This window comes from Alexandromys fortis, unplaced genomic scaffold, assembly GCF_014885135.2.
Source record: "Alexandromys fortis isolate MF-2015 unplaced genomic scaffold, M_Fortis_MF-2015_v1.1 scaffold_120, whole genome shotgun sequence".
Lineage (NCBI taxonomy): Eukaryota > Metazoa > Chordata > Mammalia > Rodentia > Cricetidae > Alexandromys > Alexandromys fortis.
Window position 1 is genome coordinate 1,661,503 of NW_026067999.1, and position 13,858 is coordinate 1,675,360.

The 13,858-nt window shown below is 40.4% G+C and overlaps 1 protein-coding gene across 2 annotated transcripts in view; it reads right to left on the minus strand.

Annotated features, from left to right (window-relative positions):
* The window catches only part of Txlng (taxilin gamma), a 55,817-nt gene extending 43,332 nt beyond the window's left edge, over positions 1 to 12,485 (minus strand). For both annotated transcript variants that reach the window (XM_050160598.1, XM_050160597.1), the window contains exon 1: positions 12,337 to 12,485. In XM_050160598.1, the coding sequence (XP_050016555.1) occupies positions 12,337 to 12,438 (102 nt within the window). In that variant the 5' untranslated portion in view covers positions 12,439 to 12,485. The remainder of the gene's footprint in view (positions 1 to 12,336) is intronic.
* Positions 12,486 to 13,858: the final 1,373 nt, after the last annotated feature.

Genomic DNA, 13,858 nt, shown 5'->3' on the forward strand with positions numbered 1-13,858 from the left:
TTTTTTTTTTTTTTTTTTTTTTGGTTTTTCGAGACAGGGTTTCTCTGTGGCTTTGGAGCCTGTCCTGGAACTACTAGCGCTGTAGACCAGGCTGGTCTCGAACTCACAGAGATCCGCCTGCCTCTGCCTCCCCGAGTGCTGGGATTAAAGGCGTGCGCCACCACTGCCCGGCTCAAATCTGTTTTTTAAAAAAAAAGTTCTTCATGTCTCAAAATATAAACTCATGACAGGTGACAATTTCTATTTCAGTCATGAAATACTTATTTGAGAATTTCTAATTATATAACACTATTTTCACATGTAGACCACACGAACATTAAAAATGGTGTCACTTCAAATTGGCAAAGAAAACAAATGATTTGGGACATATCCTAAACCATATTGGGAGGGAGTGGGATGGGGAAACGAAGGCAAAGTGGTACTTTCACACCTGCAGGTAAACCAAAACTGAAACATAAAAAGTGAAAACCATAAACAACAGGAGGTGTGGGTATGTGTGAGTAGAATTAAGTCACTAGATGGTAACAGAAAAATTCAAACTTACCCAAAAGCCACAGGAAGCCCTAATTTTCAAGGGTTTGTGGATATATCACAATTAAAGAACTGAAGATACCCAACAGAGAAAATATTTTTAACCTCACTCATAATAAAAGAAATATGAATACAAATGTTAGTTGGACTGGAGAGATGGCTCAATGGTTCCAAATACTTGCTGTTCTTGCAGAAGACATGGGTGAGGTTCCCAGCACTTACATGGTGGCTCACAACTAACTTTAATCCAGTTCCAGATGTCTTCTGGCCTCCAAGAGTTCCTACAACACACAAACTCACAGAGGCGCACACACAAATACACAAAAATAGAGAAAACTTTAAAATGCCAATCAATAGGTCCGCAAGATCTATCAATGGCTAAAAGTACTTGCTGCATAAGCCTAAAAACCTGAGTTCAATCCCTAGAACCCATGGTAAGAAGAGAACCAACTCCAAAAAATTCTCTGCTGATCACCACACATGCATCCATATTCCCACATGCATATGTAATAATATATTCTTTTTTTTTCAATTTAAATTCTAAACAGTGGGACAGTGGTGGTACACATATTTAGGCTGAGGCAGGTGGATCTCTGAGAGTTTAAGACCAGCTTGGTCTACAAAGTGAATTCCAGGGCAGTCAGAGCTACACAGAGAAATCAAAACCCTATCTCAAAACGCATCCCCCCAAAAAAGAAAAAAAATGCATCATCTTTTACCTACCAATATTTGTTTTGCAAGACAGGGTTTCTCTGTGTAGCCCAGGCTATCCTGGAATGCTCTGTAGAGCAGGATGTCCTCAAACTCAGAGGTCTGCTTGCCTCTGGGATTAAAGGTGTTGGCACTGTTAGCCAGCTGTTACCTACCAAATTTTAAAGATTAAAAAATAAAACAACACAAGAAACCCCAATGTGCCTAAATAGGCCAATCATATAATATCAAAAGATTTAAACTAGTAGTTCTGGGGTTTGTATTAACATCTGAATACATATTCACTTTCACCTAGCAATTCTGCTTGATTTACTATCCAGGCATTCTCACTTGAATACAAAAGGTTATTAACCAAACCACTGTTTTGTACACTGAAAATATGGAAACAATTTAAAAACTGACTAAAAAAATAATGACAATCCATACAAAAGAACAACACTATTCAAAATAAGATTTGAGGATCAGTGACATAGCACAGCGGGTAAAGGCACTTGTTGCCAAGCCTAACAACTTGAGTTTGATGGTCCTTCGAATACGCGTGGTGGGAGAACCAAGTCTTCTAAGTTGTCCTCTGACCTCCATATGCGTACTGTGGCAAACAACTTTGCCAAAAAAATTAGGTAGATTCCATACTAGCTCTCCAAGGTTAATCAAATAGAAAAAATAAATAAATAAGGCAAACTTCCGGTACTGGATGACTATATCAGTGTAAATAACACAAAGAATCAGACATTCTGTAGCATACCTGTAATCCCAGCACTAGGGAGGAGGCGGTAGGTGATTGAGAATTCCAAGAAACTTTTGTTGCTATTAGCTATACCTAATAATATTTACCATATTATAAATTATGCCAAAAAATTAAAGCAAATTCATTTAGAAAGGGAACTGATTTTGTGCCAGCTGTCTACTTCTGTGTTCATTCATATCACCACAAAACTTTAGTAGTTTGAAATACTTATGATCTCAATTTTCATAGTTTGGCAATCTGGGTATGGCTTGATGGGGTCCTTGACAAGGTCCAATAGGTTGAAATTATCTCAAGCCTTCACTTCCTAGTTCACTCTCATGGTTGTTGCTGGGGTTCAATTCTGTATGTGTTATTGGATTGAGGCCTCAGTTCCTTATGAGCTGTTGACTAAAGGCCTTCTTTGGTTGTCTGCCATATTGGTCTTTCCGTCAGCCTCTTAAACAAGATAGTTAGCTAGCTTCTTTAGAATGAGCCAAGGAGCACCAATGTAAGGGAAAGACAAAAAGGCAGTCTTTGTAATCATACAAATGACATTTCTTCAGTTTCTCACTCTGCCCTCTCTTGACAGTCTTGCTACCTTATAAAGGTTGCTCTCAAATTGCCAAATTGCTGGACTCAAATGATCCTCCTTTAAAATAAAATAAAAAGCAGCTGTTTTTCCAAACTAAAAATAGAGCAAGTTTCTTTTTTTTTTTGGGGGGGGGTGTCATTTTATTGCATTTTATTTGTGTCTCCAGCCAATTTTTTTTTGAGCCAGGCATGGCAATACTTGAAATCTTGGCAGCTGGGAGATAAATGTAGGAATATCAGGAGTTTAATAAGGCCATCTTCTGCTATATAGCAAGGTTGATACTAGCCTGAATTCCATAAGACTCTCTCAAAATAGGTCGGGAAGACCACCAAGTTACATGGAATATAAACAAGGACTGTTGAGCACAAAAAGCCCAAGTTCTAAATATATCACTCACTACTGTTTATGTGGCCATAAGGAGGTCAGATTCTCAATTTCCTTACCTGTACAGTGTGAGTATACAATCCCTTCCTTCTATTAGTTGTAAAATCACATATAATGAATATACATTCCTATTCCACAGCAGAACTTTTTAAGAGCACTGGTTGCTCTCACAGAGGACCCAGATTTGATTCCTAGCACCCACAAGGCAGCTCATAAATATTAAATCCAGTTACAGGGGTCTGATGCCCAATTCTGGCCTCTGAGGGCAGTGGGCACATGTACACATAAAATACTTAATAAGTAAGAAAATAAATAAATTAAGCTGGGCATGGTGGTGCACACCTTTAATTCCAGCACTCAAGAGGCAGAGGCAAGTGTATCTCTGTGAGTTTGAGGCTGGCCTACATAGTGAGACCTTGTCTCAACCCTCCCTCCCAGTAATAACTTTTTTTTAGATTATTTGAATAAAGAATATATTCTACAAAACATATGTGAGGCTTGTGGGATGGTCCAGTGGGTATAGGCACTTACCTCAAAGCCTAACTATTTGAGTTAGATCCCTGGAATATTTATAAAAGTAGAGTTTGTCTACAAACTGTCTGTCCTATGATATCCACATTCATGTCATGGCAAAAATTACTTGCACACATACTATATACACACAATAAGTTTTTTAAAAACATATATTCACTTTCTTGTTTGTTTGTTTTTGAGTCAGGGTTTCCTTTTGTGTAGCCTTGGCTGTCCTGGAACTAGCACTATAGACCAGGCTGACCTTGAACTCGCAGAGATCTGCCTGCCTGTCTGCCACCACTGCCTGGACATACATTTTCACTTTTAACATGGCCTAAACTTCAGTCTAAATAATACTTAGAGAAATGTGCTTGTTAACAGAGTGTAGACACTCAACCCTATAATCACAGCACTTGGGAAGCTAAAGCGGGAGTGCCACAAAATTAAGGTCAACCAGGGTACATACTGAGTTTACCGATAGCCTGGATTACTGTCCTGGGTTACTGTCGGACCCTGTTTCAACAAAAGGGAGAAGGTACCATGGTAGGGGTCAGAAAAAGTGTTTCTAAACTACTGCCTATCTTTCACCATTCTACTTTGACTTTTCAATGAATAAAGAAGATAGATGAAAATATTTAAGTGTTACAAGTAATTATTAATCACAGAGGGGATAATAAAGGTTATTTTGTAGAACTTTTGAAAACACAACATAGAAATCAACACTCAAAACAATAAATTCAGCTGGGAGATGGTGGCATATGCCTCTAATCTCGGCACTTGGGAGCCAGAGGCAGGAAGATCTCTGAGAGTTCGAGGCCAGCCTGGTCTACAGTGAGTTCCAGAACCAAGGCTACACAGAAAAACCCTGTCCCAAAACAAACAAACAAAAAACCCAATAAATTCTAGTAAAAATTATTTTGATGGGTCAGGCAGTGGTGGTACACACCTTTAATCCCAGCACTCAGGAGACAGAAGAAGACATATCTCTGTGAGTTCGAGGCCAGCCTGGTCTACAGAGCAAGTTCTAGTACAGGCTCCAAAGCTACACAGAGAAACTCTGTCTCAAAAAAAATTATTTCGACAACATAGTACAACACTGATCATTTCATGTACCTTTCTCACACCTAATAAAATTTAAGTAGTTACAAGGAGAAACAGAATTTCAACTAGGAAATAAACTGAATCGTGAAAATATAGTCTCATATGTGTGTGGGTGTGTATAGGTATATATAGATATAGTCTCATATACACATATGTGTGCATATATAAGTAAGTATGTATGTATGTGTATAATCCAAGTGTGAGTATATTTCTGTGTTTTACTTTTTGAGACAGGGTCTCACTATGCAGCTCTACCTGTCCTGGAACTCACTATGTAGACAGGCTGGTCTGCAACTGAGAGATCTGCATGCCTCTGCATACGCCACCACTCCCAGGTCAGTTGTGAGTAGATCGTAAATGCTGTGGGGTAAAAATTAATACCGTCACTGTGGAAATCAGTTTGTAGATTATTTGCACCCACCATGTTTATTGCTGCTTTATTCACTATAGCAAAAAACCTGGTATCAACCTAGTAGTGAAGACAACAGATGACTGGAACAAAAACTTGGTATATATAAAAGAATGGAATGCAACCCAGCTCTAAAGAAAAATGAAGTTAAAAAATTTACAGAAAGCACATGGGTCTCTCTGAGTTCAAGGTCAGCCAGAGGTCAGGTCAAGTATACACAGCAAGTTCCAGGACAGCCAAAGCTATATAGAAACTTTATTTTGAAAAACAAATATCAGAACAGAAATCATGAAAAAAAAAGTTAATTTAAAAAGTACATTAAGGGCCGGGCGATGGTGGCGCACGCCTTTAATCCCAGCACTCGGGAGGCAGAGACAGGTGGATCTCTGTGAGTTCGAGACCAGCCTGGTCTACAGAGCTAGTTCCAGGACAGGCTCCAAAGCCACAGAGAAACCCTGTCTCGAAAAACCAAAAAAAAAAAAAAAAAAAAAGTACATTAAGTTCGCACACTCTCAGAAAGAAAAAAAAAACATATGTTCTCTTATATGAAGAATGTAGCCAATCATATGTAAATAAATGTACATGAAGAAACAAAAAACAAGAAAGGCTAAATATAAGGATGGACTGAATGCAGGTAATGGACACGAGTTAAGAAAGAGACTATAAAGCTAATTGTTTTCCTAGTTCTAATTCTGTTGGGGGCTTTTTGGTTTTGGTGGTGGATAAGTACACAACTTAGCATGAAGCTCCACAGCTTTTGTTCCAAATGCCTATTCTGATTGTATAGAAGTTCACTTGGATTTGGTCATTTTAGTTATTGATTTTTTCACTTGCAAGATTTTTTAATGATGAAATGTATAAACATTTAAAAATAAAATGAAAGGAAAAATATTTGAACAAAATTCAGTTAAGACAAAATATAAATGAGAATATGAATTGCTAATATTAACGATTATATATCAAATAGATTTTTTAAAAAAGTGATACCACCTACTTTGCAGAGCTCAGATATTAAAATGTATGAACATTCAATATATCTAATAGTATATGAAATCAGTAAATTTTGATCAAATTCTTTCCATTGAAATTTAACTCTCTGAAAAATATAAAATTCGGTTTTTTAAATATAAAATTTGAAAACAGGTGGTGGTGGCGCAAGCCTTTAATCCCAGAACTCGGGAGGCAGAGGGAGGTGGATCTCTGTGAGTCTGAGGCCAACCTGGTCTAAAAGAGCTAGTTCCAGGACAGCCAGAGCTAAACAGAGAAACCCATCTCGAAAAATCAAAAAAAAAATTAAAAATATATATAAAATTTGAGTACTACCTACTTGAAAAATATTTATTTTAATGAACCTTGTAAAGAATCCAAAAGGGGCTGAGAGATATGGGTCCAGTGGTAGAGCATTTAACTAGTATGCAAAGACCCTGTGTTCTATCCCTAGAAATAGGAAAAGGTGACCATACAAAAGCAAATATATATTCTATTTCACGTGGATTTTATGTTTCCTACATAAAATTTCTCCAGTCAAGGCTAATAAATGATACACAAAATGGCATATAAGCTACCTTCCAGTCAGGTATGGTAGTGTACAACTGCAATCCCAGTATTCTGGCAGCTAAGATTGGGGGATCACAAGTTGGAGAGCAACCTGGGCTGGGATACACAGTGGGACCTTGTCTCAAAGGGGGAAAAAAAAAGGGAAGAAACACAAATGAATATTGCATTCATTATAATATGAAAATGTGAAGATTACTAAAAGGAAGTACTACCTGTATCTATATGTTCCCATTGTAGCTTCTCCTGTAGACCTAGGTTTTTTAATAGGTCTCCCATTAAAAACATGAAAGCTTATGGGTCAGAGAAATGGTTCAACAGCTATGAGAACTTGCTGCTCTTGCAGAAAAATCTGTGTTCCCATCTCAGCACCATGTCAGGATTCTCACATCTGCCTATAACTCCAGCTCCAGGGAATTCAATGCCCTCTACTAGCCCCAACATTCTCATGCACATACCTACACACATGCATACAATTAATAATATTTTTAATGAAACCTTAGCAATAGTTAAAATAATGTAACTAGATCACTTTACTTATTAATATCTTTGCCAGAAAAGTGAAAGTTCAACTTCGCAAATGGAGAAAAAAAATCAAAATTAATAAAAATGATTCCTTCCTGAACTATATATACTCATGCCCAACCCACATTGCTTTATCACAGAGATTCTGGGAAGGGAAGAAAATACAAAGCCTAGAAGGTGGATTAGAAAATTAATAGCACCCTAAAAGCAAGAGAATCTGATCTTCCATATATTATTCCTTCTAAATCATATAAAATTTTATATGCCCTACACTACGCCCACTGTCACATCAAGTCATTCCTCACAATAATCCTAATATGGTGTGCACAGCAGCATTCCCACTTTCCGGGCGATGCAACTGAGGCTTGTAGCCTGAGAAATGTGCCCAGGGTTACAAGGCTATTAAGTAGCAGAGAGCCAAGAGTCCTGACTCTAGAACCTATACTATTTACCCACTACTATACTACTTATTACCATAGTATAGATGAAAGGACACTGGGTTCCAAACTTAGCTTTATCCCTTGGGCAACTCACCTGACCTTACCTAGCAGTGTGTCATCAGTAAATGAGAGCAATGATAGCTGCCCAACCTTCTCTACAGCATCTGAGTGATGCTAGAAGAGTTAATGTATTTGCAAACGCGCTATCAAAATGATAGGACATAAATGTAAGGTTTTGGTAAGGTGAATCCAAGTATCATATACTTTTTGTCTTTAAAAGGATTTACAGATCTAAAAATAGTTAAAAATTGTAAAGATTTTTATTTTTAATTATGTGTATGTGGATGGGTATGTGCAGGTGTCCATGGAGGCCCGAGGCATTAGTTTCCTGAAACTGGAGTTACCAGCAGTTGTAAGCCACCCGATATGGGTGCTAGGAATTAAACTCTGGTCCTCTACAAGAGCAGTTGTGCTCGTAATGGCTGAAGCATCTCTCTTGTCCCAAGCCAAATCATCTTTTAACATTCCCAAAAGCAAAATTTGTTAAAAACAAAAACACTGAAACATTCAGAAAAGACGAAACTATGGAGACAGTTAAATGACCAGTTTGGTAGCACACTCTAGGCTACACAGTGAGTCCCTGTCTCACAATAAATACATACATATAGTGACAAGTTGACATGGCATGGTGGCACATGCCTGTAATCTCAGCATTCAGAAGGCTAAGGTAAGAGGATCAGTATATTTGAGGGCAGCCTGGGCTTCACAATGAAATACTATCTCAAAAACAACACACCAGAAACTGGCAAAATAGTTTAGTGGATAAGGCACTTGCTGCCAACCCAAGTTTGATTCCTAGGCATCCCTGTGGTAAATGTCTTCTGACCACCACACATATAATATGACTGACACACACACCTAAATAAATATCATCCAACTAAAAGGAAAAAAAATCAGCTGGGAAGAATGACTAGGTGGAGCACAGGCTACTCTGGACATATGTTATTATATACTTGTCAAAATTTATACATTGTAGAACATCACTGAACCATGTAAACTATGGGCTTAGTCAGTAATAATGTATCTATATTGCTTGAACAATTGTAACAAATTGTACCACATTGCTGCAACATCTAATTAAGGGGATGGGATGAAATAGGAGAATTCTACTTTCTGCTCAATTTTTCTGTAAATTTATAAACCGCTTAAGTGTCTTGATATTTTTTATGATCAACTTTATGAAATAGGAATGAGTAAACTTAATAGTTCTTTGTTTTTAAGAAATGCCTGTAATATTTAATAATGTATACCTAGTTTCTTAGATCAATGATGTATAACAGAACTCTACACAATAATGACAATATCTTGAAGCCAGGTGTAGTGGCTAACACCTGTAATTCCAGTCCTAGTAAAATTGAGGCAAAAGAACAACTGTAAATTTGAGGCTAGCATGGGCTACATAATGAGTTCCAGGTTAACAAAGGATATACAGTAAACTCTGGCTTTAAAAAACTAAGAAACAGCCGGGTGGTGGTGGCGCATGCCTTTAATCCCAGCATTCAGGAGGGAGAGAAAGGTGGATCTCTGTGAGTTCGAGGTCGGCCTGGTCTGCAAGAGCTAATTCCAGGACAGGCTCCAAAGCTACAAATAAACCTTGTTGGGGGTGAGGGGGGGAACCAAAAGAAAAAAAGTAACAAAACAAACAAAAAACCAGGAAACTGCACCATACCCATATTAATTACTGGAATACTTTTACTGGAATACTCGAAATCTGGCTAGTATAACTGAAAAAGAGAATTTTAAAACTTTATTTAACTTTAACAAATTGTAGTTGGTCCCAGTGGGTACAGCCTGTAATCTCCACTACTCAATCCCTGTATTAAAAAAAATAAGATAGCCGGGCAATGGTGGCGCAGGCCTTTAATCCCAGCACTCAGGGAGGCAGAGGCAGGTGGATCTCTGTGAGTTCGAGACCAGCCTGGTCTACAGAGCTAGTTCCAGGACAGGCTCCAAAGCCACGAGTTTTGAAAAACATTAGCTCCATTAGTACAGATTAAAGGTTGGTTTAACACTGCTGTCTGGTCAGAAGATTACATTCCGAAATTCAGTCTTGAATGCCAGGAATTTTTTTTCCTTCCTTCCTTCNCAGGTGGATCTCTGTGAGTTCGAGACCAGCCTGGTCTACAGAGCTAGTTCCAGGACAGGCTCCAAAGCCACAGAGAAACCCTGTCTCGAAAAAACAAACAAACAAACAAAAACAAACAAACAAACAAAAAACATAAAAAAATAAGATAGCAAAATGGTTAGTGCCTATAATACCAGCAGTTTTAAGACAATTCCTTAAATGACACCTAGACATATACTGCAATGTTACCTTTAGAATAAGTCACCCCAAGAGCCCATTCAAATGAATATAGTTATGAAACCATGCTATAATTAACTGAGCAGGTTAAGAGTGACTAGGCACGTGAGCCCAAGAGTTCAAGGCCACCCAGATGAACATAGCAAGATTCTGTCTCTTTTTTAAAAGTGGGTGTAGTAATGCCACTTGTATAGTACTTGGGAGGTCAGCCACTGCCTCAGAAAAATCAGTGACTAGGCAGATGATTTGAACCAGGAACCAACAGAGCCCATCTCCAGTTTTCTTCACTTCAGGTCCTATAATATAACCAAATGATAACAAGTCATGTTTTTCAATTCCTCCAGTATTTTAAAAACAACTGAATTTGTGTAATATTATTTCTGATTCCTGAAAAACAAAAGTATAGAGGGTAAGTTAGAAAAAAGGAGTTTTTCTCAGGTTACTAACCTAGAATCAATAAATTGAAGATCATAAGTGAGCAACTAAAAATTAATTTTACAGACACAAGATGTTCATTCAATTTTGAACTGAAAATTCAAAAATAATGTTAATTTCTATTCCATTTTATAGTCAGATAGAAACCAAAAGAAAGATTCCCAGAAAAGCATGAGCAAAGTAATACAAAGTAAAAATAAGACAATAGACATATAAGACCATTCATATACCAGCTATTAACCAGAGTTCTGGATTCAAAGAGTCATTACCTCTTATCCTCATAGTTGAAAATACTAGTTGATTAAACCTTACTTCCTAATTCAATGACTTTTTGTCCTTATTCCAGTGGCATAAAAGGGAACTTATGTCCTCAATTGCAGTGGCTTTTTATCAGAGCTCTCCCCTGGGGAACCTATGAAATCAAACACTGAGATTGGCTCCCCACCCTCAGGGAATAAATGTCCAAAGTGACAGTGTTGAATCCCAAAAGAAATGTTGGGCCACAGCTTCTTTTCCAGTCCTTCAAGCAGCAGATCCTATTTTTATGAGAGACAGAATAACATGAAAATACTTGAACTTAGAGAGAAAAGCACTAAAGGCCAGAGTGGTGGCTCACAGCTGTAATCTCAGCACTCAGGAAACCGAGGCAAGAGAAGAAGATTGTCTCAAGTCCAAGGCAAGCCTGGGGTACATAGTCAATTGGGGTCAGCCTGCTACAGGGTGAGAATCCATCTTAAAAACCAAAAAAGTGAGGAAGAAAAGGACATGCCCCAAAAAGCCAATTCTTGACATTGCTCAAATGTAAACCAGACCTTTGTTCTCCCTTTTGAAGTTCATGAATCGCATTAGAAAAATATTATTTCGTAACTTCATACAGGAGTGGCTTTTAAGATTAGTCAAATACATAATTAAGTAATATTAAATAGCCCTCAGTGGTCAAGCAGGGTGTCCAACAAGTTGAGCGGTTTCGGTGTGTTCTCCTGCAAGGAAAAAGGATGGGATTTCCACCTTTCCAGTACCATACACCCCAGTTCTCAGTTCCTGGGGCCCGAAAGCCCTGTACCCTATTCGTTGTGCAATCGTTGTCAAAACTCCACCCACTGAGCTCCAGAACAAGTGGAATTCTCCCATTCTGAAAGAGATCTCGATTTTCCTGTATCCAGGGAGACACTGAAAACTCCTTGACACGAGTCAAGTAAGGCAAGGGGGAACAAACGGTCCAGCTCTTCTCCTAGATTAAGAAAAGACCAAAACCCAAGCCCAGGAGGCACTCAAGTTTCCACTTAGCAAATTAAAAAGAAAGAAAAGAAAGAGAGGGTAGTAGCAGGAATGAGGAGACTGCTACCAGACGATGATGCTCTTTCCCCAGCCTCACACGCAAGGCAAGTCCGTGATGCCCAGAGACCAAGCCCAGGCTGTGGGTCTTGGGAGCCCCGCAGCGTCCCCTGCGTAGCCGCCCGCGCACTGGCGGGGGGGAAAGCTGGGGGGAGGGAGGGATGGGGGGAAGGGGCGAAGCGCAGCCCCAGCTCCCGCGCTGTTATCTTACTGCGCAACAGCCTCAGCTCTGAGGCCGGGGAGCACCCCGCAGCGCGCCCTACGCACCTGCTGGTGGCCGAGAGGGCAATCCTGGACCCCGGGGAGCCTCCTCCACCCCACCCCACCGCCTCCACGGGCAAGGGAGTCCCAGCGCACAGTGACCACACGGGCTGAGAGAACACCTGACGCCCCGGGGCAGCACCGGCCGCACGTGGCTGTCATACCTGAAGCGCCCCAGCCTAGCACCCCTTAGCCCTCCCTGCCCCGGGTCTATCCTGCCCTCAATCCCCTACCGCCGAGTGCCTCCAACTCCCAACTGTAGTCCTTTTCCACCCGATCCATTTTAGTCTCACACCCGCACCTGCTCCCAACTATCGTCACCCCTCTGAGGGAAAGGGGCCGGATGTTCGTCCCGCGGCTAAAGGTAAAGGGGGGTAAGTGAAGAGGTAAACCCCGAAAAAGCTAACCCAATCATTCCCGCGACCCAACCCCAACTAAGGCATCCCCTTCACTGACCTTCTGCCTGGGACTGCGTGGCCGTTCTTCCCGTTCGCCCTCAACAGCCTCCTCAGTACCGCCGTCTCTTCCCCGCGCTGCCTCCTCAACTGGAGTCGCCATGAGGTGACGGCAGCAGCCAAACAAGCGGCTGGACCAGGGGCACGGAACCTCGCAGGGGCTTCGGCCCCGCCCCCTTTACACCCCAGCCAATCGCATAGTGAGAGTTCTCCACGTGACCGGAGGAGGTTGGCTCCAGAGAGAAGGCAGCTTGATGGGGGTGGGGAGCGTCGAATTCTGGGCTGGGCTTCGGTTAGGGCCGAAGGGCAGACAGGGGCCGCACGAGTCTGCGCGGACAGGAAAAGGGAGTAGACTACAAGTTCCAGAAGGCTATGCGGCAACAGCGTTCAGCCAGGGATCTGGATAGGGGCGTCCTGAGGAAAAGTACCCGCTGCTCCGCGTGTACAGCCTACTGGGGCTTGTAGTCTCTGAGGGACAATGTCGCGCTACCGGAAGGTAGTCACTATTAACCTACAAGAAAAGTTTTAAAATACTCCAGAGTTTGAGAAAGAATAGAACCAGAGACATTTTTTTGTGTTTCTGCTTTTGTTGCTCTTCTTTAGAAATGATTTGTGAATAAAGGACTCTAACTTTGCTGTTTTCGAGGTGGGACGTGTAATCTCAGAATTTGAGACATTGGACACTTGCCCAAAGTACAGTTTCTCTACCAGAGTTCTCACCATGGGTTAACTGTCCAGAGTTCCTTTGGGCTGGAGGCCTGTTCACCTTGGCTGAACTGCTCTGACTTCCAGCACAGTTCTCCACACTGAGTCCAGGATTAATTCGTGTTGAATGTTTCTTGCCTTCTCCACCATACGTTTTACTAGTTAAAAATGTCAGTGAACTTGGTTTACTGAAACCCTCATTTTCCTTGACATGATGGAGAAGATCCTCCCACAGAAATAGTCTCCATTTTTATCTGATGGAACCAGATCTTCAGTAGCCTAGCATCTAGAAGTCACAAACCATCGTGAAATCCAAACGCTTTTAAAAATAATTCTTTATAAAAATCTGTGCAAATATACTTTTCCTACAATTGAACACAAAACAATGATAGCAGGAGCCAAAATTTAATAACTTAGGAAACTTAAATTTAACAAATTCTTAGGGCAAAGCAGTGTTGGATTTGTTATTGATGTTTGTTTAGGGGTTTCCATTGTTTTTTCTTTTTTTATTTGTTTGTTTTATGGTACTTGTGATAAAACCAAGGGTCTCATGCATACAACACCAGCACTTAACCAGCCTCTCTGAACGACAGTACAACTCAGTTCGATTGAGAAAATTCTTAATGTTTATTATTATTATTATTATTATTATTATTATTATTATTATTATTATGGTTTTTCGAGACAGGGTTTCTCTGTGGCTTTGGAGCCTGTCTTGGAACTAGCTCTGTAGACCAGGCTGGTCTCGAACTCACAGAGATCCACCTGCCTCTGCCTCCCAAGTGCTGGGATTAAAGGCGTGCGCCACCATCGCCCGG